We start from the raw sequence: 26,551 nt of genomic DNA, 5'->3' as shown, positions 1-26,551 counted from the left end.
TTCTCATCCTTCATTTCTCTTTTGTCCCACCACCATTTGAGCTTTGCAAGACTCCTTACAGGTTTAACAGGCATCCACCGTACTGCCAGAGTGATTACTTTTTTTAAAGGGTGAATCTGTCACCATGCCCCACCACAGCTTTAAAACCTTTCAGTGGATTCTTACTGATGACATGAAAACCAGTCATCCTGAGCAAGGTCCAAAGAGTCCTTCCAGCCTGGGCCTATCAGTTGCACCTGCCATCATCCCCATCCCTGCCCCTGTGGCCTCCTGGCTTTCTCTACCACTGGGCCTTTGCACACATTAGCTTAGTCTGGAAAAGTTCTTTCTTCCCCTGTCTAATTCAACTCATCCAAACTTTAGCTCAGCTGTAGTGTCATTTTTTAGGCAAGGCTTCCCTGACCTCCCCAAGTCAGATCCCTTTTTTTTCTCCTACCAGGCACCAAGTAGGTCTTACATAGTGCAGGGCAGAAGTTTTATGCAGGAATTAATGGCCATCTACCCGATACACTGGAAGTTTTATGAGGGCAGAGCCCACAGCCATGTTTTTCTACGGTGAATGCAAGGCTGACTCAATTGTAGTTTTCACACTTCAATTCCATAAGCAATACAGGGGGCGCCTATTCAATGCTTCACCTCTGTGTAAGTGATTCAGTAGAGACAAGGACCTAAGAATCTGCCTTTTTACAAACACCTTACCAAGCCATATGGTTAGAGGCCTTCCCCCTTGCTATAAAGTTCTAGAGACTTCAAACTCATTTTTGTTTCTGTTATTTTCCATATTTGTCTAACATACAAGCATCCAAGATGTTAACAGACTTACTATACATGGTCTATAAGGTAGTAAGGGTTAACTTAAAAATGGGATGCTTAGAAAATTGGAAGGAGGCCTAATTAGCACCTGGTTCCAATTATGTGGTTTCTGTAACCAAGAAATCAACAGCTCTCAACACTGATTTCATTAAAATCCCTCATGTCATCCCCCACCCCCATCCCTGCACCGGGAGAGCGCTGGTGCCGGGTCTCATGTTTTCTTGGTAATCGGGTAGAAAGCTTGGTAATCAGGTTAGGATGAGAATCCCTGTGTTAGATGGCGCCAAACACTGCTTCCACTTACAGAACTGCAAGTCCATAATGACAAAGGCTAAATAAAGCTGCCTCTAACTGAATCTTTAAATACATTTAGGAGGGCTTTTTTTTTCAAGTTAACAAATTACCAGCCGAAGTCCACTTGAAGTTATTTAACATCTTAAAGCTGCCCTTAGCCACCCTGTTCCCATCCGTACCTGTGACATCGTGATTAGCAAGGCGCCAGTTCTCACAGCCTTTCTCCCTCAGCAACGACTAAACCGAGATCAGCTGTAGGCCCATCCATTCTGGGTTCTGACTCTGCATTATTCCATCCCCAAACATCAGAGTCCCCTCAAACGTCAAGGCCTGGCTCTAGCCTCCACCTGCCCCAGAAGGATGCTCATTTTAATAGATGGCTTTTTATTCAATTAATTTCTTATAGGCATCAGCCCTACAGACCTAAAAGTAGTAAACCTCCCATGTGAGTCCCTCTACACTTTTCTCTCAAGTGACTATCCTAGTTCAGAGCCTGGTTGCTCTGTAAGCAATGGACAGATGTTAAAGTAAAAGGCCCAGACTGTTAAGACAAGACAGGCTCTCCTAAATCTTAAGGATTTTACGCAGTGTATCAATTTTGCAATGCTTTTATTTGACAGCTTTGTCAAATACAGCCTTTCACGAAGTATTTTGAGGGAGCGGCGGAGAGGAGGAGGAGCATGGAAAAAAGCTCACTTGTCTGCTCCACTAGCACACACACGTTCAGCGGGACCAGTGTTTTGGTTTTTTCACATTCATTTAAATGATATATTTGAAACTGAAAGTGCTGTCACAGGATAGGCGTTTGCCTTTGCATCTCCCACACAAATCTTGACGGTGGGGCCTTTTGGGGTCCACGTGGCGAACTTTTACTGGGCAGGAGCATCTAGTCTGTTTACAATTCTGAAAAAAAAAAGTGAGAAGTACATACAGAACATAAACACTTGGTGATGTCCTGGAACTTCAAAGTTATTTTTCTAGTCCATTGCAATACTAACTGAATGCACGCTAAGCAAAGTCCTGTGCTAATCTTGTTCTGTCTACATCCCTTCCTAGCAAGGAGAAGGATGGGAGGAATAGAGCATTTTATCATGCAGTCCTGCTCCCATGCTGCACAGGATTCAATTCTGAATTGTGTGAAGTTTCTTTTAAAACAGTTTAAGAGGAAACCTGTCCCTGCCCTTGAAGGGTAGGAACAAGCAAGCAGGAGAGAGGAGTTTAACAACATCGAAGGTGTGAGGCCAGGAACTAGCAGCAGGCCTGGCACCAGTGGCTAACCTTGGCCCTCTCCCTGCCCCGAAGGACCTCAAGCTAAGGCAGAAGGCAGAGCAGCAACTGCTGGGCCAAGAGCAGAGTGGTTAGGAAGTTCACTTTCATTCTCACACTCCTCTCTCCTACTTTAGAATGTACCCTACTCTCCCAAGATCTAGATTAGTCTAAGTTTTCCATACTTAATTTCTCTCCACCCACCCTGCAGTGTTCATGCATCCGGCACCCACCTGGAGTCAAGTGCATTGATTAGGCTGTCTCTACTGGCAAGTCAAGCTCCACTAGCTGTGTGATTAACAGGCAAGTTTAGCCACTTCTCCCTCTTCGATTATCAGAGCCTTTTATCACAGTACAGTGCTCAGGTAATAGTAACAAGCAACGTGTTACCAGTTAACCCCATAAAGCTTAGGGTTAAAGCTAAAGCAACAGGTTTACTTTAAAACAAATCCCTTCCTGAACTCAAAGGCAAAATGGAAACTTTAAAAAAAGCCCGTGCTTTTACTAAATACTTTAACTTGGGTATGTGCTTCATAAAACGCATTTGGGTAAAACTGTCAACCTTTACTACTTCATATTAGTAGAAAGATAATCTGTTTTCTAAGTTTATTTTCTCCTACAGTCAGCTGAGTCGCAGGCAAAGCAAACATTCTTCCACATGGCAAGTGAGGCAACAGCGTCTTAGAGACATTCACATGACCGAGGTTTGCAAGAGCAGAAGAAAACTAACACCAAGGCCTTGTTTCCCAGTTAAGTGTTATTTCTACAACTCCTTCCAGAAAGAAATCAAAACCTCAGGTCACTGGGAATCTAGGCTCTTTTAGGAAATACATTCAAGAAACTACCCCCAAATTTTCTAATCACTACCCAGTTCAAACACAAAATACAAACATTCAATTTACTTGACAGGTGATATCCTCCACTCGGTAAGGGTTATAAGACTTCTGACAAGTTCTGCAAAACTGCTTGTAGTAAACCTGTGATGGGAAAGAGGAAAAACTTAGAGCAAAACCCTCCTGAACCTTTTGTCAGGATGATGCCAGTTACAGGGCACTTCTTACCTTGTTAGTGCCCTGTACACACCACACGTAGGCACTTTCCCATCGGATGTTGCAGTCCTTGCAGTGATAGTAGCCATATTTCTGTTCTAAGAACTGAGCAAAAGGATAGCAGAGTTTAACCAACATGACATCTGAATTAGCCTTCATCTCAGAAGCTCGGAAAGGATCTGATACTTAAAACTGGCAACTCCACTCCATATCTTGGAGGAAAGTAGAATCAGGTTCATAGTCCATCTCCACCACGTGATCATTAGGAAAGCTAATGGCTTAATTAAGTAGAAAAGCGAGGGCCCACCGGAATTTTATGTACCGGATTATCTTGGTTCATAAAGCAAATTAACAGATTACTAAGCAGGTGTTTTCCCTCAGGCAGGCAAGGGGAAAACCAAACACATAGGGTTCCTGAACTTTGGGGTTCTTTAGGGAGGGCTTCTCTCTGTAGAATAGGTCTGATCTTAGAACACACATGAATGAAGTGGTTAAACTCAAGAAAAGAGACTAGATTCTGCATCCTAAAATGATCTTGGGTGAGAACACCTTGAAAAAAGTTCTCTATGCTAATTAAGTTTCCACCAAACAGTGGTGCTGGGAATCTAAAATACAGATAAGCCATAATTCACACATAATATGAACAAAAGTAGTATTACCTTATTCTTAAGTTCTTCTTCTCAGTGAGAAACAAGTTATAAACAAGTTTTTGGAGTTAGGCCTTTAGAATTGGAAGGAACTTTGGAGGACACTGAGCAATTTCACAGGTGAGCAAACTGAAGCCCAGGAAGGTAAAGACTTAAGATCATACACAGCTTGGAGTGCGCACAGCTTGTGCACAAACTTGATTCACTCTGTGTTCCCCCACCCCCACGAAACAGCCCTGGGGAGCCTGGAAGAGACCCCAAAAGGGCTCTTCCGGGCCTCTTACTACCTCTCATGCCGTTCCACTCCCCTGGGTTACAACCTCTCAGTGTGCTCCAGCTCTTTCAGTTTCAGGCAAGTACCAACTGGCCTTCCAAGCCTGCTCCTCTCAGGCAGCAATGCAGTACAGCGCAGATGCAGTGCTATTAGATTTCTGAAGAGGGGTGCGTCTTAAGGGCAAGAGAAGATCCTGACTAGGACCCCAGAAGTCAATTGTTAACGGTTTCTAACACACTGAATGAGAAAATGTGAGTGGGATCCTTGGGAATCAACTCCCTTTGCCAGTTAAGTTCACCTTCTGATGTTCCGAGACCCATCCCAGATCATCCAGTGCAGGATCAACACCGGGCTACACTCCCGTGGTCAGAGCTTTATACAGCTAATACGCTCGGAATAAGAATGTTAAAAGGGCGTTTCCTCGGCCACCCCTGTGCAACCGGTATTTTACCATCGCAGCAACACGCAAACTACACTGGATTGAATTCTGCCGGAGAAAGACGACTTCAGCAGCTGCCGAAAGGCACACAGAAGTGCCCGCGCCTAAGGGAGCGCGCGCCTCCACTTGTCGCGAGCAGCCGCGGGGCGGGGACGGGGACGCGAGCCAGGAGGGCGCACAGCCCTGGAGCTCCCGCTCCGGTTCCCTGGCCGACTCGGGACTCACCTGGAAGCGCAGGCGCTCCTTGCCCGGCTGGGGGCTCCGCGGCGACCACCTCTCGCCCGCGGCATCCGGGGCGCCGGCCACCGGCGGGGGCTGCTCCCCGCTCGCCGGTACGCCGGCCTGGGCCTCGTCCTCCTCGGACTGCGGCCGTTGGGGCTCCTTCCTCGCCGACCCCTCTCCCTCCTCGGGTCCTCGGGGCCTCGCAGCTGGCGGCCCTCGCTCTCCGTCCGGCGCCCCGGGCCTCTGCTCGGCCGCCGCAGTCTCGGCCCCTTCCAGGAGGGTGGCAAGGCGGCGGGAGGCCACGGGCGAGTACACCGCCACGGTGCGCGGGAAGCGCACGGGCCGCGGGGCGCCGCTCGGTGGGCTGCCCTGCTCGGGGCCCCGGCGGGCCAGCTCCGGGGAGGCCGGGCAGCTGCCGCCCGCGCCCGCCGCGCCCTCGGGGTCAGGGCCGGGCTCGCGGGCCCTGCGCAGCAGCGTACGCCGCCCCAGCGAGCACTGCACGGAGACGTCGCGGCGCGGGTTCACCTGCACGGCCACGTCCCGAATGCTGGCCCGGCCGGGCCGCGGGGCGAGGCCGGGGCCCACCTGCGACAGGAGGGCCATGAGCTGCGCCCGCTGGTAGCTGTGGAAGTACTCGGCGGCCGCCAGCTGCCCGTAGCCCGGGAAAGACGACGAGGCCGCGCCGTCAGAGGAGGAGGAAACCGGAGGGTAGCCACCATCCCGGTGCCGCCAGCCTCCCCCGCCCGCCGCTCCCTTGCCCTTGGCGGCCGGGTAGGGGTAAGGGTACGGGTACGAGTAGAGGGCGCACGCCGGGTACATGTAAGCGTCCAGCACCTCGTCCCCCAGAGCAGCCATCAGCGCACCCCTGCCGCTCCTGCCCGCCCCTGCGTCCTAAATAGGCGACCTCCCGGGGGCAGCCGGGCGCGGGCCCCACCCCCGCTGGCCGCGCTGCGCGGCCCCCCGCACCCTCCCCGCCACCCGCTGGTGTCCCCGCCGGAGGGGCCCCTGCCAGACTTTCTCGGTGTGGGAACTTTCCACACCCGGAGGCTGGCACAAATACCCTGAGATGATCCGCAAAGAAGGCTTTCTTTGCGAAGCAGAACTGGTCTGTAAGTGAACTGGCTCCAGGTGAAGAGGATACCAGCAGGAGAACCATCACGGCAATTCGCTGAGCCAGGTGGTCCCCAGCCCTGGGTGATCGTCGGCGCCGCCCGGGAAGCTGAGGCGAGGCTGATTGCCTCTGGCTAGTGGGCAAAAATGCGAAGATTTGAGGGAACTGCTTTGGGTCTGATACCTACGATCTCAGATTGTAGGTTATTTCATCATCTCAGGGCTGCCCTGAGAAATCTACTCATTGAACCCTTTCAGTAAGTGCATAGGGAAAGCATTCCAGGGCATCTGTGTCTAGGCTAATCGTTTTCTCCCTTGGAGAACGTACTCCACCCCCGCCGCGCCCCCAACCCCCCACCTCAAACGGTGACCAGGAGGTGCTGTTGAGTACCACGAGGGTCTGATGACTGTTGCTCTTCTCAGGGGTAGACAGTCGCTCTACGGATTTTCCTAACCAAATAATCCTTCCAAAAGAGAAACTGATTTAGGGTGTGTTTACATAAATGCAAAAGACCAAATCAATCCCCAGCTGAAAGCAAATGCCTTGTCCACTAGAAACATGTTGGCGGCTCGTTACAAATAGATATCAGGTCAAGTAATCAAATACGTTGATGTAATTTTTCTCTGATTTGATACAGGTTGGACAATAAAATACTATATTTCATTGTTTAATAGACCTGTTTGGGGATTTTTCTGAACACAGGTCAAATTTTAACAATGTCAAGTATTTATAAGCTGAGCAAGCACACTTTTTTTTTACAACAATTACATTAAACTCAATTATGCTTTACAAATATAGCGTGTTTTTACTCATATAAGATAGTGCATCAAAATTCTACATTTCCAAGACCCTGTTTTCTAAGAGTTAATATTTGAAACAATCATAGAAATCGGTAACGGTGAAAAACCAAAAAGCACATTTGTTCAGGTAGCACCCTAGCAGTCTCAGGTGCAAGTTATATTACAACATTGATTTGTAATTTATGAAAACGCTTGGTTAATATACCAATGGGCAGATCAAAGTTGTTACATGTATAATAATGTGAACCAATTGTTGTTCTTTATGTAAACCACAGACACTACCACAGACCATAAACATGAAGTAATATTTCAGTAAGATAAACTCTCCTGTGTATCCCCATATTTAGAGCGAAGTCTGAGTGGTTTCCATCATAATTAAATTATCTGCTTTCACTGTGCCATAGGAAGTGTCTGCCATTTCCTCTTCTTTTAGTTTCTTATAAGAAATATCTGTATCTTCATCCTCATCTAGAGGATCTTGCTTGTACAATATTCCACTCCCATACATTTTATATATTAAAACAAAAATCCCTGCTTCTGCAGACTGGAAAAGGGCATAAAGCAAGGGAAACATGTACATACTTCCTATGTTTTGCGGTGGAAAGGCCAGTTTTAGAATGGCAGTACAGAGCTGCACGTTCTGGCTCCCTGTTTCCAGGCACACAGTCCTCTTGCAGTTGGGTGGAAGATGGAAGAGAGTAGCTAAGCCATAGCCTGAGGCGTAGCCTGCCAAAGGCATAAAAATCGCCACCACATAAACAGCTGCAGGAATACTTGCCAGCAGTTTGGGTCCTAACATAGTGCAGGTCATTATGAAAAGGACCACCAGCGTCATTAGCAGAGACCACAGGGAAACCTAGTAAAAGAACAGGGATAAACAAGCCATCAAAAATAAGATAGTTGAAGAGGGATTCAGGCAAGGGGATCCTGGGCTCTTGGAAGAGGAGAGTCATCTAGTCTGACCTCCCACACAGAATGGAGATCTTCACCATTAAAAGTCTTTTGACAGGGCTTCCCTGGTGGCGCGGTGATTGAGAGTCCGCCTGCCGATGCAGGGGACACGGGTTCGTGCCCCGGTCCGGGAAGATCCCACATGCCGCGGAGCGGCTGGGCCCGTGAGCCATGGCCGCTGAGCCTGCGCGTCCAGAGCCTGTGCTCCGCAACAGGAGAGGCCACAACAGTGAGAGGTCCGCGTACCGCAAAAAAAAAAAAAAAAAAAAGTCTCTGACAGAGTATTTCTGAAGATGGGTAGATCACCTCTTCAGGAGGCATCCAGGCCATGTCAGGCAGCTCTAATTGTTTGGCAACCTGTCTTTATGTCTAGTGACCATTTGCCTTCTATAACTGCCAGCCATTGTCTTGGGTAGGCCCTCAGGAGCAGCACAGAACAGACAGACGACTACTCCTGCAAATCAGCCTCCAGAAGTTTAAAAACCAGTTATGAGGGGAAGGCTACTCTTCTCTGGGGGCAGACTATCCCAGGCTTTCAGCCTCCATTCCGTAACTGTTTTGGAGTCCTGACTGTTCTAAGCATTCGTTTAATTTGTGAATGTGCCTCTTAAAAACAGAGCAGTTAGAATTGAGCCCAAGACACCAGGTGTGGTCTGATGAATAGAGTGGGACAGATGGACATTGCTTTCCCTGAACAGGACCCAGTGTTTTCCATAAGAAATTAGTTCTGGTTTTACACAGGACATAAAAGGCTATTGATTTATGAAACTGAGTGTCTGATATTTTTAACCTTCAAAATACTTCATAGGGCTTCCCTGGTGGCGCAGTGGTTGAGAGTCCGCCTGCCAATGCAGGGGACACAGGTTCGTGCCCCGGTCTGGGAAGATCCCACGTGCCGTGGAGCGGCTGGGCCCGTGAGCCATGGCTGCTGGGCCTGCACGTCCGGAGCCTGTGCTCCGCGGCGGGAGGGGCCACAACAGTGAGAGGCCCGCGTACCGCAAAAAAAAAAAAAAAAAAAAAGTAAAATACTTCATAGCTCAGAGAATCGTTAGCAATACCCAAACAATTACCAACTCTTAGATTAGGTAAGAGAAAAGAAAAAAATGTAAACATAAGATGTGAGGAATTCTTTGTAATCCTGCAACTCCCTGCTTTTTCACCTGTTCATGAGAAAACTCCCACATGTAAGTCTCTAATGACGCTTAGGAATTATTATATATAATAGAAGGATTTTAGATAAAAACAATTGACTGTATAAAACAGTGTGTCACCTTGATGTCTGACTGGTACATTTCACTCATGCAAATAAGACAGGCTTGTAAATAGTAAGGTGGAAACCTAAAAATTCTTCTCCTAGTTCTCCTTCAGATCGGTAGCTTTTTTTTTTAATGGGGGAGGGGATTGGGTGGGTGTCTGTGAGGGAGACTACAGATCCAGAACAGTTTAAGTGTTGCTTCTGGTTCCCTAGATATCTGGGAGGATAACCCTTTGGAGTCTATGGGGTTGGCATATACTTTATATTCTTTAAAAGATTATTCAAAATTTATCTGGGCTGGTCAAAAAGTCTACCCTAAATGGTGCTGAAGTAATTATTATATAAGATACTCATGTTACAAATGTACAATTAGCAGAAACCAGACTTTTATAAATCAAAACTTATATTAAGTTTCAAAGTGTGTCTACATCAATAGTTTTGAGAGGAAATCTGATTCTTCGTTGTGAAAATATTGGCTCTAACATTTCCTTTGAACCATTTAAAATCATTTGGGTGAACACTGACACTGAATGCTCATTTTAAAGTGTTTGCAAAAGTATAAAAATATGAAGTGAATCTTAATGAGTGTGCTGGCTATGGAATAGGTTCAGCTTAAACTCAAAGTTACACTATCTTATTGAATTGTCTGTTATTTAAATATGTTTACCTGTTTTTAGCATGGAAATAGGTAATTTGACTTTCTCTTAGAATTCCCAAGGTTTTATAGTAAATGCCATCACATTAATAGTATTACCTTAATGATCAAGCTTAGTAAGTTCTTAATGATCTCAAGATGATCTATAGATATGTTATGTGTAACATATAACAAATATGTATATTTACATGTACATATATATTTATTACATTCAGAGTATATATATGCTTACAATAGAGCATAATTTTTTTACTCAAGGCTGGATATATGTACTGAAAAGAGCCCTCTATTTTTCATATTAATAAAAGTTAGCCCCTCTGTATAATCAGATTACTTTGGTATAATATAAGTAAAACACAAAAGATTGTCTTCTAAAATCTACATAATTGAAACATTAGAGTGATCCTTTTTCTCTTCATTGTCTGAAGGAATTTGCATGTACATTTTACACTAATTAGACTAATTCGTTATGTATTTTATTTAATTAACTTCCTAAAATGAGAATCCTGTTCATGATTTATTCTTATTTACTACTAGTTTTGAGTTTTCAAAGAAAGTTTAATTTAGAAATATTTAAATTTTTTCTCCAATCAACTATTACAAAATCTCTACTGCTACAAAAAGCATCAATTTTTTTAAAATAAAGCAATTTTGGAAATATTGCACAAAATAATAGAAATCCCATTCTTCCGCTACCTTTAAAAACCATATGAAATATTGCAATGGGGAAGGAAAAAGAAACACAAATTTAGTAATGTGAATATATTCTGCATTATTTACCCAGGACCTAATTTTATTTTGTGCTTTAAAGCCAATGTTTTGTGTATTCTATTATATTCTACGATGTAATTTTTTTACGATGTAATTTTTAAATTACTTTTTGTCTTATTAGTGTAAACTTACTTTTAGAAAATTAATAAAACATTTTAAAGGAAACTTCTACAGAGTTTCTCAGAATTAGAGTTCCACTTTTAAAAAGTAGAGTACTGTAATGCATTTCAAAAGTACTGCACAAATCCTATTAATTTTATTTCACCTGCTTTGATTTTTAGTAATACATGACTTCTTAGTGGAAAACATGTTGCCATTTAATTGCACTGTCATCTTTTCCCCCCATGATCTGTTTCATCCTATGAATACTGATAGTTCTCTTATGCTGTTTTTAATTAACCCGGTGTCTTAATTAAAGCTATTATTTTTGAAGTTCCAAAAGATGGAACAGAAGTTATATTTGTGGCATAAACTTTTCTTTTTTTTTTTAAGTTTATCCATGCAAGGGCTACCCAGTCCTTTTCTTCCTTACTCCTCTTTCCCAAGCTTCTCACTGTTTCAGCCATGGGTCAGAGACCAAGGACTCTCTACGTGTGTAAAGTATGCAAAGGGAAGAGTGACCTTACCTTCACAATGTAGTCAGCCACCCGGTTGTATTTGTAGCGAATGAAGACGCCCAAACCAATAGGGATGAGAGTGCTGCAGAGAGTCAGGATCACGGTCCCTATGGGCAGTAATTGCACCAGAGGAGTGTTGATCCAAGCCCGGCTGTAGATCCACAGGCACAGTGGCATCAAGACCAGGGCCAGGAGCGTGGAAGAGATGGTCATGATGATACTGCAGAAAAGGGAATGAACAGAAGTCGGAATGGGCTTTGAGCCAAAGATCCTTGCTTGAACATTGGGTAGAAGAAAACGGGGGAGACTACAAGTCCCCCAGCTTGAAGTCAGGGAAGAACCTGCTTCATCCCAGGGGAGCAGCAAGAGAGCAGCATGGCTAAGCCCAACTGAAACATGAACTCCAGGCAGGAGAAGAAAAATCTCAGGACTGCTGCCCTCTGCTTTGTACAGCCTATTAAGCTGGTTACAGTCTGGATGACTGTGAGGGCCAGGAACATTTTTGCTTTCTTTTTAATCCTCCAAAGCACCCTGTAAGGCATGGTAAAGCTGCTGAATACTACTTGTTGGATTAACCTCAATTATACTGTCTTATATATGAGATTACTTTCTTTATTGGAGCCAATGGTCCTATTTTGCTTTTACATTTCCCGTGAGTCCTGGCTTCAGACCTCCCAGTTTCCTTTGTCTTCCGGGGCCTGCAAACCTGCACTGACAGCCCAACACTCAGGGAGGGTGGGGAGGGAGCTGTGGATGAGACCCCAAGACCCTCAGAGCACCTCTGTCCCCATCTAGATCTTCTCCCCTCCAACCCTACCTCTTCATGTTTGCCTGGACTTCCAAAGCCCGGGCGTCCCCATCATCTCCAGTTTCTTCTCCCCTCTTCTGCGCCTCATTCTAACCGCCTCTCCTTCCTCCCTCCTTGGTCTTGAACGCGTGGCTGTACACGCGGCTGACTGGGAGAAGAAAGATGCCTACCAGACAGCAGCTCCGTACCTGAGGTTCATGTCGCCGTCAACCAGCAGGGACATCAGGTTGGAGAGATTCCCGCCGGGACAGCAGCCACATAGGAGCACCGCCACGGCGGCCGACCCGTCCAAGGAGAAGGTGAGCGCCAACAGGAAGGCCAGCAGCGGCAAGAAGCCGAACTGGCAGAGCGCGGCCAGCAGCGCGCCCACCGGCCGACGGACGTGCGCCCCGAAGTGATTCATGTCCACCGTGCAGCCTAGGCCCAGCATGGTGATGCACAGGGCGGCGCCCACAAGCACGTTCAGCCCGTGGTTCAGCGGCGTGTCCCAGAACGGGGGCTCGTGGGCGGCCTCGGGCTGAGCGAACAGGGTAGGGCTCGGGCCGGTGGCGCCACCTGCGAAGCAGCCGGCCGTCGGCGCCAGGGTCGGAGTGGGGCCGGGGCTGAAACTGACGCCGGGCCCCGGCGCGAGACTGAGCCCGGGGCTAGGGCCGGCGCTGGAGGTGGGCGCCAGGGGGGCGTCTGGGCCGGGGCTCAGGCTGCTGGCGTTGGGCGACAAGGTGTAGTTGTCCGGCTGCAGCGAGGACGGGCCGAAGAGCAGGGTGGCGTTGCCGGTGCCGTCCATGGCGCTGTCGGCGGGAGGCTGCGGGTCTGGCTCCTGCCCGCCCTGCGGATTTCTCTGCTCTCCCGCCGCGCGCGCCTCTGCGCCTTCGGTCGCCACCGCCGTCCGTCTGTCTGTCCGCCCGTCCGCAGCCGCCAAACGGGAGCCGGTGGCCAGGCTGTGCTACGCGCGGCTGACGTCCGGGGCAACGGGTCGGTGCTCGGCTGGGGGTCGGCCGAAGGCCGCTGGCTGGCACTTAAGAAAGCGCAGCCCCCGAGGGTGAACCCAATCGCTGGGCCCCCGCGCCCGCAGGCGCCGCCCCCGCCGCCGAGTCCCCCCCTTTTAATCACCAGTAAGTGGTTCTGTTAGAGTGTAGCCAGGGGCGGAACAAAGACCTGACAAAGGGCAAGAAGAAGAAAAAACTGTGCCTGGCTGCTGACCAAGTTCTCTCATGGGCTGTGCCTCTTTGATAATGAAATCTGGAAAGCCAGACATACAGAGAGAGAGAGAGAGAGAGAGAGAGAGAGAGAGAGAGAGAGAGAGAGAGAGAGGAGTTTGTCTATGGACGCACATACATCATACACACTGTTCAAAGAGCCTGCAACCGCTAGCATTCCGAGGGGTGCCTGACTTAATAGGAGCTGCTCTCTGGTAGTAAGACACAATATCTGGTTTTAACTTACAATTTTTAAATAAGATTTTTGCGTTCCAACTTAAAGTAAAAAGTAATAAAAATATTGGCGGGGTTTGAGCCAGGTCTTGTGCATGTGTGTGTGCATTATTTCATTTGATTTTCTCACAGCAGAGCCGTGGGAGAGATACTGTTAGCTCGATTTTTCCACACCAGGAATCCGAGGCACAGGGAAATCTCAGCCTCATCAGCCAAACCCAGAAGCAGCTGGCTCAGTGTGCACCGCGAAGATGGTATTAAAGCGTGCATTGAAGAGCTCTGCTAAGTACAGTCTCCGTGAAAAATGTGTATTTGGGAAGTTATTGGCAGATGGGGAGACGCTACTTCAGTGGCCATAGATTTATGAAGTGTTTTGAGTATAGCCCTGGCCTTAGGATTAAAGGACTGAAGAGAAATAAAGTTGTGAGATTCCCTGCTTCAGACAGCTTTATCCCCAAACAAATCAAATGCAGAGTTCTTGGAAATGTTGACTCAACAACTTTATGGGAGTCTCTAGATGCATCTACAAAGGAAAGGGACTTCTCTTCATACCAAGGAGGCAGAGCCATTGGAGAAGGCTGTGACCATAAAGTGATAGCCAGTTATTGGGCTTCCCTGGTGGCACAGTGGTTGAGAGTCCGCCTACCGATGCAGGGGACACGGGTTCTTGCCCCGGTCCAGGAGGATCCCACATGCCATGGAGCGGCTGGGTCCGTGAGCCATGACCGCTGGGCCTGCGCGTCCAGAGTCTGTGCTCCGCAACGAGAGAGGCCACAACAGTGAGAGGCCCGCGTACTGCAAAAAAAAAAAAAAAAAAAGTGATAGCCAGTTGATCTGTGAAAGACAACAGTGGGAATTTCTTAGCCCATGGTTAGTCTGTGTGGAGCCAAGATCCTAGAGTGAATTCTTCCTCCTGGAAACTTGTCCCTAGCCCCTTTTCTGACACCAGAGGAGACTGGGTGACTTCCATTTCCCAATGGTGGACTGAGCCCATGTGTTTATATTTTCTCCTCCCCAAATCTCAGGAAAATGACAGAGAATATGAAAAATATGATTAAATTCACAGAATACTGCACTCAATCACAAATGAATAATTTCTTTCTTCTCCATCAGACCATACATTCCATGAGGGCAGTGCTTCTGCAAGCATTTAAGAAAATAATATACCTTCATTCTTCCCCAAAACAATAAACCCAAGAAAACAAGGCAGTAATATCTGTAGAGCTTTGAAGGAAGTGGGATGTGACCAAAAATATTCCAAGTTCTCATTTAGGCTTATGTGCAGATAAACAAAGAAACATGCTACCCAAATACTTCAGTTAAGTGAGTATATCCAGGGGAGACATGTGGACAGACAGACAAGATAAGGAGGAGGACTGTGAAACCTTTACATTCTTTGAACCACAGGATGAGATAAGCCAAGGACACGAATGGCAGAGCATGAGCTAAAGCCCAACTCTGCAGACACCACTCCAATTTGCCCCCTCCTTGTGTTAATGATATTAAAATCCACAATCAAATTAAGTAAGCCATAGTTAGAGGCAGGCCAACTCATCCAACTAGCTCCTCCTGGGGTTTGGGGAGGGATACAGGAGGCGATTTGTGCAGTGGGTGAAGAGCAAAAATCAGAAAGTATTGGGCTTGGGTTGTAAATCAGCAGGATCATGCTCAACCTGCAGCCTTGAGGACTTCTTGGGGCCTGCACACCTGGTGTAATTGTTGTAAATAAAGCAGATGTTCTTGCCTCCCCTCTTCCTTCTGATTTCCTTCACTATTTAGGAGAAAAGCCCAGGATTAGAAAACAGAGCTAGTTCTCCAGATGAGGTGATTTGGGCAAGCTGGCATGGGTCACTTCGCTTTCTCAATTGCCTTACCTTTACTCTTGCTGCCACCAAGGAGAGTCTGGCCCACCCAGAAGGGAGAAAATACATAGAAGGGAGAGATGACAACATAGATGGAAAATATGCCATTTGGGGGAAAATAAATTTAGAGCCTTCTTGCACAGCATACACCAAAATTAATTCCAGATGGATTAAAGAAATAATAATAATGGAACAAAATGCTGGAGAAAAATATTAGCTAGTATTTATCTCATCTTTGGATAGGGAAAATCTTCCCAAGCAAAAAAATAACAGAAGAAATCATAATGGGAAGCTCAGTAGATATGGCTATATAAGAATTTTTACCTTTGGTGTAGTCAGAAGAGCATTTAAAAAACTAAAAGCAAATTATAAAATGAGAAAAATATTTGCAACATATGTAAAACCAAGAGCTAGTATCATTAATTTATAAAACAGTTTTACAAATTAACAAGAACAAGCAATACAATAGGGAAAAAGGCAAACGATATGAATAGACACACAAGATCACAAAAAGGAAAGACCAAAGAAATTAAATTGAAGCAACTATTGGACTGGCCAAAAAGTTTGTTCGGGTTTTCCGTAAGATGTTATGGAAAACCCCGAATGAACTTTTTGGCCAATGCTATAGATGCCATTTTTCCACTGTCAGAGAAAACTGACATAAATTATATTATGTTATGGTGGCAAGGATACTATCAATTGCATACCCTCTCATCCTGCTAGTGGTGTATACTTTCTAGAAGAAAACTTGGTGTAGATGAGAGTAGTCCTAAAAATGTGCATCTCCTTTGATCCAGCAATTCCATTTCTAGGTGTTTATCCAAGAAAACAATCAGGGAATTAAAAAAAAAATGAGAGCTATATTGAATGCTTACATACAATCTACTAAGCTTTTAATCATGGATCATCTCACTCAATCTTCATAACAGGCTTAATGAGGTTAGAAATTTGCCAAGTCAAAAAAAAAAAAAAAAAGGAGAGAGTAAAAGAAATTTGCCAAGTCACCCCCTAGTAGGGATAGAGATAGGCTTTGAACCCAAGTTTTTGGATCCCAAAGTCTGTCCTCCTAAACTGAATATGATGTAGTTAAATAGGAATAACCTTAAATAAAGTTACCATATGATCCAGCAATCCCATTCCTGGGCATATATCTGGAAAAGATGAAAACTCTAATTCAAAAAGATACAGGTACTCCAGTGTTCTCTGCAGCACTATTTACAATAGCCAAGACATGGAAGCAACCTAAATGTCCATTGACAGATGAATGAATAAAGAAGATGTGGTACATATATACAATGGAATATTACTCAGCCATTAAAAAGAATGAAATAATGTCATTTGCAGCAACATGGATAGACCTAGAGGTTATCATACTAAGTGAAGTAAGTCAGATGGAAAAAGACAAATATTATATGATATCACTTATATGTAGAATCTTAAAAAAAGATACAAATGAGTTTATTTACAAAACAGAAATAGAGTCACAGACATAGAAAACAAACTTATGGTTGCCAAAGGGGGAAATGGGTGGAGGAGGGATAAATTAGGAATTTGGGGTTAACAGGTATACACTACTATATATAAAATAGATAAACAACAAGGACCTACTGTATAGCACAGGGAACTGTACTCAATATCTTGAAATAACCTATAATGGAAAAGAATGTGAAAAAGAAGATATATGGATATATAGATATAGATATAGATATAACTGAATCACTTTGCTGTACATCTGAAACATTGTAAATCAACTATACTTCAATAAAAAAATAAATAAATACAAATGTACTAATACAAAAGACTGCTATGCAGGTGCTAAGAATCGTGTTTACAACCAGAGTTCCTAATCTGGTCCAGGGTGAATATGTGACCCTCCCGAAATAATGTATCAACTTCTCTATATATGTACATTTTTTTCCTGAAATGTGAGTTCATGACTTTTCTCAGAGGGTCCAAGACCCATTTTGAGGAATATTTAATGACAAGGGAGGAATTCCCTGTTGACATAATCTTAAGTGATAAAGCAATTTAAAAAGCCCTAAACACATATTAACATACACTTATATTCTAGTAAGCATATTAAATATATGTAAACTTAGAGGGAATTTCTCCAGTGTATATTATATCTGAGTGGTAGTATTAAAAGTGATTTTTATTTTCTTCTTTGTGTTTTACTGTGTCTTCCAAATTCCTCTGTAAATATATTTTATAATCAGAAAAATGTAAATGTTATTTTTTAAAGCTTAAAATCTAGAGGAAAAATACATTCCACAAGTATCAAAGGGCAAATCATGTAATCAATCCATAGGCCATAGGTTGATAGAGAAAAATAGGCAAAAGATACAATTTACAATAGACAAATTACATTCTATTTATTAAATAGGAAAAATTTTAGCTCGCTAGTATTTAAATAAACATAAAATATGAAACTTCAAAAAAAGTCAAACAGTGTCTCAAAGTAACAACATTTAATGGTGGAAATGCGATAGAAGCACAGCTTTGATGGTAGGGGTTATTTGATACAACTTCTGGGGAAAGAAATTTGATAATGCAGTTCTGATGGACATTTTTTTTTAAATTAGGATTATTTCAAGTGAGGTGCCAGAAACACTGACTCAAAATGGTTTAAGCCAGAAAGGGAATTTAGTGACTCACGAGAATGAAAAAATCTCCTGGTGTGGCTGGCTCCCAGGTTATAGTGAGGACTGGGTCTCTGTCCATTTCTCAGCTCTGCTTTCCACTGTCATCTTCATTTTTACATTCCCTTTCTCCCTAGGGGGCTAGACAAATCCAGAAATATCCACCAGCTCAGAACCACCCATGGAATGAGAATGATTACTTCCCAATAATTTTCATAAAAGTCCTGGGATAAATTTGACCCAGCAGAGGAACTGTGCCTATCCTTGAAAAGGTTGTTATAGCCACAAGATGGAATGCTCTCCCTTGAACTTGGGGGTAGTCTCATCCCCACTCAAGACACATGAACTCAGATTTGGGCCAGGGATTCCCCAACAGAATATTGGGTGCTGTTAACAGAGGATAAATGGATTTTGGGCAGGCAGAAACATTAGGTGCTCACTCTGCTGACTTAGAGAAATCATCTGAATTGCAGACAATTTATGCAGGAAGCTAAAGTAAGACTGTGGCAACAGAAAAAAAAAATTAGAAAAACCTAAATATTCTGCAATATGCAATTGGTTGAGTATATTATGCTTTATTCATATAATAGAAGAGTATACACTATTAAAAAGCTTAAAAATCTGATAGGAAGAAAGTAAATTATATAACAGAATGTATGTACAGTTTGGCCCAAATTTCTTTAAAAATATTCATATATTTGCATTCAAAAAGATTGGGCCAATGTGTTCAAAATATATTGGATGATGGATGATTTTTGCATTCTTATACTTGCTTTATCTCTACTCTCAGCACCACCCTCTCAAAGAAACTGAAATTGTTCAAATAAGTAGATTGAGTATATAGTAATTTATTGTGTTTTAAGTAATAAAACACGTAGGTTTTCTAAATTCCTTGAAGAAACTTGAATTGCAATAATATTTGGCCACTTTTGTTGAAAGGAAGCGGGAAGATTTTCTTTTAATAGAAGCTGTCAAATGGGAGCGTTGATAGGAATATTCCTCTCAGCTGGTTTGTACCTAAAAGCAACATGGCCTGGTGATTACGCCTAATTTATATAATTAAGCCTATTTTACAGATAAACGTCGATTTCTAACAGTGTTAATCATACTTCATAACTAGCTAATGACAGATATAACCAGGGACTATCTTCTGTGTCCAAAATGCATTCCACACTTAAAATGCTGGTCTGCATTAAGGTTTCCCCACTCTCCCAAAGCAGAGCTTCCTATGAAACCTTTGATAAACCAAAATGGCATAAAGCAAAGAAGCACTTACCTTAGGACACATCTTGCTAACGGTTGTACGAAGTCAATGGAGAAAAAGCACTGATGCTGAAACAGTTCAAAGCTCTGGTGGCCTGATGCTGAGATGCTGAGTGTCGTTCCTGGGAAGGAGCTTGGCGGGGCCACTCTCGCTGCTTGGGGCACGCACTGCCTCTATAATGGCTGCTGCAAAACCCACGCTCTTTTCGCTTTTCTCTTCTCCTGAGAGTGAAAATCCTCTTTGGATTTCTTTTGGTTAGCGAAAACAAGGACTACTGATAGGTAGGGCTTTCGTAAAAGTGAAGTGGTGTAAAGTGAACTTTGGAAAAGCGGGGGACACCCATATTACATTTACGTAACCGGCATGAAAATCTGAATATTTTAAGCCTGGATTGTCGCTCCTGGTGCGTGTAGGCACGTTGAAACCTGCTGAGGAATGTCTGGGTGGCCTGGTGCACCAGGCAGGCAGAGGTCATATTTATGGAAGCCTTACTGATAGAGTTGCCAGATGTAGCAAATAAAAATATAGGCTGCCCAGTGAAATTTGAGTATCAGGTAAACAATAAAGTTTTTGGTATAAAGATGTCCCAAATATTTCATCAGGCAACCTTACCTGGAGAAAGAGGATGATTAGAAAACTGAAACGGAGCGGTGGCCTCTGGGGGCTAAGAGCTCCACATGGTTGGGAAGCAACCCCCAAATCACAGGGAACAAAGGGGAGGTGCTAGACTCAGGCTAGGGGTGCTGCCTGGGGATTGATGAAGAGGAGACAGCGAGGCCCCTCCTCCTCCGCTGAGGAACTTGGCCTGGTTCCAGGTGGAGAGAAGCACTGCAGTTTCCAATTAAACATGTTCTATAGCTGAATTCCAGCCTCATAGAGCAGGAGGAAGCCACTGACATACACAAACACTAGAGCAGGCAGTAGTCTGGGAATGAAGTGCATGTTAATTAGACACTAACAGAGTGGCTCTAAAGAGGGCCAGGAGGCCATGAAGGAGGCCCCCGTGAGGACCAGAGGAGGGAGGTGGACTCCAAGATGTCAGAGTGGAGGAAGGTGTTTGTAGACACTCAACCCTTATGCCACATAGTCACTCCAGTGTAGTGGATCCCAATTGTTTTGCTCCCCAGCGCTCCTCCCCTCTTCTCCTGGAAGGCAGACTCTCCTTTTGGGGGGGAATTGCACATCCAACAGCTCTTGTCATAAAGTCCAAATGGAAGCCACTGCCTTCCTAAAGGACCCCACCTCTGAGTTGTCAGGGGCTGGTTGAGGGATGGGCCCCCAGACTCATCTTAATAGAGTTTGGAGAAATCCTAGGCAGGGGGTAGGTTTTAATGTCAGCTTGTGAGGAGAAATTCACTACAGGTAAAATTGTCCTTGAAAATCCTTTAAACACCCATAACAGTATACTTTTTTTTTTCATGAAGGCTGCAGTGACATGTCCCCCCAAGTTTTGGAACAGATGGCTGTTTCTTCAGCTGACTACCAGATGAAGTAGCTGGCTTGCATTTCAGGGTCAGGTTATATGAAATGACTTCTCTGGGCCTTTGCTCCAGGTTCTCAGGCCATGACAAGCACTGGGACCTCGGGCACAGCATATTCTCTTCTCCAGGCTCACATCCACTGTACTCGGTGGCTGGCAGTGTCACCCACACACAACCACCCTCTCTCTCTTATTTTCCCCCCATTTAACTCTCAGACTTGAATTTGTAAATGTTAAAGTGTGTATATGATGTGACTCCAGGAACCAACCTCTTAACTTTAGTGACTGGTCCAGAAGGTGGAAATTGATCCAACTCAGGTCAATTAGGGTCCTTCCCTATGATTTTTTTTTTTTTTTTTTTTTTAATGAGAGTCACAGGGAAAAGCCCTTTCTTCACGTTAAGAAGTTGGGAAGCTGTGAGCCCAGAAACTGATACTAATCATGGCTCCATTTTATAAAACCACTCAGCTTGGGAGAATAAAGCCAAAAATAAAAGCCTAAATAAAGCAGATGAGAGGTGAAGAGAGAAAACGTAGGCAGCACCGGGTCCCTGTTCTGGTCCTTCCCAACAACACTCCTCACCTTCCTGGTTATGTGAGCTGATACGTCTTCCTTCTGCTACATTGTTTGAGGCTTTGATTCCTTGTGTCCTCCCATGACCTTTTCCAGCCCATCCTGCTGGCTCTGATAACACGTCAGATCTCATCCAATAGTCATCTTTGTAAAAATACTATCTCATCTGCTCTGCTCTCCAATCACATGATTCAATGCACACTTCCTGGTCCCTACAGAAGGCATCAATTGAGATCTGATTTAATCCAGGTCCTCCTTTGCATGTTATCTCAAAGTCTGTACCAAAGGGGCCCTCAGTATTCTACTCACCTCCTCAGTGATTTAATAATAGGGGTTTACTTTACAGGAGAAGATTGTTCAGACTGTTTTCTTTTTCTTTTCTCTGCTAATCTTCCATTCTTTAACCAGTCCCATCCTTGTTTTCACCTATTCTTTAACTTTCCTATCACCGTCAACTAACCTGAAAGGTGAGAAGTCTGTTGCTTTCTTGAAGTTCTAATATTTCAACATGTTTTTGATACATAGAAGACTTTCCTAGGGACTTCCATAGCAGTCTTTGTATGGCATAAAAGCTTGTATCAGGAGGCATTTGTCATCTGATAAACTGAAAAGAAATAAACAGTATCTTACAGAGCTCTAGCAGGATATTAAACTGAGAATTTATTTGATCTAAACATGAAAAACTCCACTGATATTTTTAAAAGCTCCCAACAGAAAGATTACCTCTTGTTAACCAGACAACACAATAAATAGCAAAAGTGAAATTTAAGTTTTATTAAAATTAGACACCACTAATTAGTTTGAATTTGGTTTAAAAAATTTTTTCCAGCACTCCATAAAAAAAATTAACATTTTTGAATTTAGAAAGTGTTATTTTGAAACATTCTTTAAAGCTGGATTACTCTTGGAATAATTTAAAACATCTTGCCCCTTACGCAAGAAGCAAATCATGAAAACAACCTCTTACTCATTTAACCTTGGTAAGTAGTGATATGTGTTGGTGGAATAACAGTGAATGTTGGTTTCTCTTTCCTAGGAAAAGACTGAGGTCTGTTAATAATTTTCTATTTCATACATTCTTTTCTTACTCTCAATATTGAATTAGTCTTGCCATCCAATAGATCTGAGAATTATTACCCCTGGATGCTGCTTTCCAGTATGCCATTACTATCCATTGCCCTACTTTGTCTAGAATATTGATTGGGGGAGAGTAGATAAGGTCACTGCTTCCCCCACACCGCTTCTGCAAACTCATGCTGAGAGGACGTATGGGGCTGGAGATGAGGGGGTTAAAAATTGGTACTAGTATTTTTATTGTACTTGTTTTGACTCTCTCCTAACTGATCAAATATAAATGACTTTTCAAAAAATCTGATATTTTGGGATATATATGACACATATGTATATTTGTGTGTATGTGTGTGTGTGTGTGTATATATATATATATATATACACACATGCTTTCTTCTATTACTCTAGACCCTTTAGAATTGTCTATAATTAGTAGACATGGATTCTGAAAATTTCAGAGTTCTTTTTGTAATATTGTATTTTTTAAATTTATTTATTTATTTATTTATTTTTGGCTGCGTTGGGTCTTCGTTGCTGCACGTGGGCTTTCTCTAGTTGCGGTGAGCAGGGGCTACTCTTCCTTGCGGTGCGTGAGCTTCTCATTGCGGTGGCTTCTCTTGTTGCAGAGCAGGGCTCTATGTGTGCAGGCTTCAGTAGTTGTGGCATGTGGGCTCAGTAGTTGTGGCTCACAGGCTCAGTAGTTGTGGCTCACGGGCTCTAGAGCACAGGCTCAGTAGTTGCGGTGTATGGGCTTAGTTGTTCTGCGGCATGTGGGATCTTCCCAGACCAGGGATTGAACCCGTGTCCCCTGCACTGGCAGGTGGATTCTTAACCATTATGCCACTAGGGAAGCCCCTGTAATATTGTATTATAACAACTCAATTCAACAACTGTGTATTAATCTCCCAACAATTTTTGAGACAGTAGGACGATAGAGGTGGATATATGATCTGTTTCATATTCTCAAGGACCTTGCTGCTCCATCTAAGTATACAGCTAAGTGTAATGCAAAGCATATTGTGATGAACTGTATATATTCAAGTTCAAATAGAGATGGTGCTGATAAACTCTGGCTGTGGAGTCTAAGCCTCATTAACCGACAAGTGCTTAGACTTTCAATCTGTGAAGGAAGGGAAGGACATTCCAGAGAAGAAGCGCTTGAACAAAGTCATGGGTACATTACTTCCTCAGAGGAACAGAGATTGTATACAAAGTGGCAAGGACAGGAAACAAGATGTGGAAAGGTGGGTAGTAAAGTATCTAAGACCTTTATTGCCATGTAAAGATCTTGAACTTTATTCTGTGGACAGCAGTAAGTCAGCTAAGTTTTCTATGCAGGGAAATGACATATCCAGATTCAAGACTCAGAAAGACAATTCCAGAAGCTTAGGGTAAATGGACAGGAACAGGCATAAAGAACAGTGAGAGAGTCAAGCTAGGAGGCTATTATGATAATGCCAATGGAAACTAATGGCAGCTTATCCTGGAAAATAAGCATGGAAATTGAAAAAAGATACAATTGTGGTGAAGGAGAGAGATGACTTAAAGCAAAATTAGGTTTTAATTTGGAAGACTGGGTGGATGGTAATAACATTAACTGAGCTACAGAACATAGGCAAAGTATTCAATAGCAAGTTTGAGACTTGGGTTTTAAATACGTTGGGTATAGGAATGTTTGGATCATCCAGTTGGAGTCTAATATGCAAATGGACTTTGGGTCTGAAGTCTAAGACAGAGAACTGGGAACAGATGTAAATTAGCAGTCAGACTTATAGCAATTGTCGCACCTACCTCCACTTTCTGATAATATGATTGATTCGGCTAGCTGAAAATCTTTCTTTTACAAAAAACACCCAGATACTCTGCATAAAAGATAACAAACACCCTTTAAAGCCACAGATAAGTCCACAACAGAGTAATGGAAAACCTCCATGTACATCTAACGGGCATTCCAGAGGGACTTGTGGAGGCTGGAGATGGGGGTGGAAGAAGTAATATTTCAAAATGTAATAGTTAAAGATTTTCTAGACTCGAAAAAAGACATGATTCCAGACTCAAGAAGCATAATGAGTCCTAAAAAGGGTAATTAGAAATAAATCCATACCTAGACACATCATAGCAAAAATGAAAACAAGAGAGAATATCTCAATTACATAACTTTAGGCTTTACTTTTCTCATTTTTAGATAAGATTAAGCTGGATAATATGTAAAATCATTCATTTAGCGGATATCTGGGTGAATATCAGGTACTAGGAATGTAAAAGTGAGGGAGAGATGGGCTTCTCTAGTGGCGCAGTGGTTAAGAATCCGCCTGCCAATGCAGGGGACGTGAGTTCGAGCCCTGGGTCCGGGAAGATCCCACATGCCACGGAGCAACTAAGCCCGTGAGCCACGGAGCAACTAAGCCCGTGAGCCACAACTACTGAGCCTGTGTTGCACAGCTACTGAAGCCTGTGCGCCTAGAGCCTGTGCTCCGCAACAAGAGAAGCCACAGCAATGAGAAGCCCACACACCACAAGGAAGAGTAACCCCCGCTCACCACAACTAGAGAAAGCCCGAGTGCAGCAACAAAGACCCAATGCAGGCAAAAATAAATAAATAAATTTATTTTTTTTTTAAAAAGTGAGGGAGACAGCTTCTGTAAAAACAGTGCCTTCTCTCCACCACACACTTCTATTTTTGTACTCCATCTATATTCTTCTTCAGCCTCTCTTGTGTGTCCCTTGTCACCTCCTTAAATGTTGCTCTTCCTAGGATTCAGTCAGGGGCTCTTTTTTCCTCTCACTCCTCACATTCTTAGATGACTTCATTCATTCACCTGCCTTTAGCCCTGAACTGTAGAGACTGACTCTCAAATCTCTACTTCTAGCCCCAGCTCTCCTGTGAGCCCCAGACCCATCACAGATACTGCAAACATGGCATAAAGCAGAATTCATTCTCTCCAGCCCAGTCCTCTCTTCTTGACCTCAGTTAACAGCACTGCCGTCATCAGTCTCTCACCTTTATGGATGCGTTTCCGTAGCCGGAAATACATCTACTCCTTTTCTTCATCTGGTCATAGCCAGTTCATCCCTCAAAATTCACTTCAAACCTCACTTCCTCTGTGAGGCCCTGTAACGTGACTTTCGTCTGCCTGTGAGCAGGGTACCATCTTCTTTGGTTCCCCAGGTTACCATCATGGCCGCCCCCACCCGTAATGTGTTTTTGAAGTCTACTTTCTCCAGTAGACACAGGTCTGTAGCATCGGGAGCTAAACTAGTGCTGTTTTGTGTCCTGAGCAATGCCTTTGTATGGTTCCCATCTTGAAAGAGGCCCACTTTGAATAGAGCTGAATGAATGGGCTGTGGGTTAATGAATGGATGTGTCTTATCCAACCAAGACAGAGGGAATCAAGAGTGTGGCTTTACTGTAATACCGTCGTCTTGTGACCACACTCACTTTGGTTAAATTGGCTGTGATTTGCAGTCTGGTGTGAAAATGGAAACACGCGCAGAGCACACTAGTGGGTTTCCAGGCTGTCTGATTTCCGCAGCAGGGTGTTGCCAATCATTGTCATAAAGCTGTCACAACAGCTCTGCTCCAGATGACCTGATGTGAAACTGTCTGGGCTGTGGGCTGGAATATTAAATGACGTTGTGTTTCTGCAGCTAGCTGAGCGCTTGAGTCACAGCCGCAGTAAAAATGTTTTAACAAAATTAAAATCTCTGTGGGGGAGGGGAAACAGAATAAACAAGGTTGGGCAGAATGCTGAGATGGAGCCAGGCCGGGGAGGGAGACATTGGTATTGCCTAATTGCTATATTTAGTTATAGTAGGAAAGTAGAGGTTGAGACTGAGAGGTCTACATCTGTGATTTAAAACAGTCTAAAATTTGCTCCCCATTGAATTGAAAAAAAAAAGACAAGAATTGTCTAGAAAATACATACACTAAATCAAAAGGGGCCATGAGGCAAAGAAATAAAAGCTATCCCCTGTCAGAACAAATTGAAACAGATCAATTGCCTCTTGTCACTTCCTATTTGCAAACTAATGAATTACTGTTTAAAAAGCCTGGCTCTGTGCACTGCTAGGTTTAGCACAAAGACAGAAATTTCTGATGTGCATCTCACGCAAATGGAAAATGCTTGGGGTGATAAATTGGTGCTGTTCTTTAGGGAATCAACATAAATAATTCTTGTTCATAAAGAAAAACTAGAACTGGAAAAATCTTTATGGTAAGTTAGAGCCCTGAGGAGCATGTTCTATTTTATTTTTACTCAA

At 43.9% G+C, this 26,551-nt stretch overlaps 2 protein-coding genes across 4 annotated transcripts; both read right to left on the bottom strand.

Annotated features, from left to right (window-relative positions):
• Positions 1-1,745: 1,745 nt before the first annotated feature.
• Positions 1,746-5,859, bottom strand: ZAR1 (zygote arrest 1; the record flags this gene model as incomplete). 3 transcript variants are annotated; one of them, XM_079705536.1, is made up of 4 exons in its annotated part: positions 1,746-2,010; positions 3,276-3,350; positions 3,435-3,527; positions 5,008-5,859. In XM_079705536.1, the coding sequence occupies 4 exons, from the start codon at positions 5,857-5,859 to the stop codon at positions 1,867-1,869; spliced, it is 1,164 nt and encodes a 387-aa protein (XP_079561662.1). In that variant the 3' UTR covers positions 1,746-1,866. The 3 variants fall into 3 exon arrangements, with proteins under 3 accessions (XP_079561662.1, XP_079561663.1, XP_079561664.1); XM_079705537.1 differs by having other exon boundaries at positions 1,898-2,010; positions 3,265-3,350; XM_079705538.1 differs by lacking the exon at positions 3,435-3,527 and having other exon boundaries at positions 1,898-2,010; positions 3,265-3,350.
• Positions 5,860-6,424: 565 nt separating this feature from the next.
• On the bottom strand, positions 6,425-12,756 carry SLC10A4 (solute carrier family 10 member 4; the record flags this gene model as incomplete). The annotated part of the gene is made up of 3 exons (XM_079713486.1): positions 6,425-7,771; positions 11,174-11,384; positions 12,161-12,756. 3 exons carry the CDS (start codon positions 12,754-12,756, stop codon positions 7,259-7,261), a joined length of 1,320 nt encoding a protein of 439 aa, XP_079569612.1. The 3' UTR covers positions 6,425-7,258.
• Between the last annotated feature and the right edge of the window lie 13,795 nt (positions 12,757-26,551).

Source organism: Hyperoodon ampullatus, assembly GCF_949752795.1.
Source record: "Hyperoodon ampullatus genome assembly, chromosome: 1".
Classification (NCBI taxonomy): Eukaryota; Metazoa; Chordata; class Mammalia; order Artiodactyla; family Ziphiidae; genus Hyperoodon; species Hyperoodon ampullatus.
The sequence above is the reverse complement of the archived record's forward strand: the minus strand, read 5'-3'. Positions and strand labels throughout refer to the sequence as shown.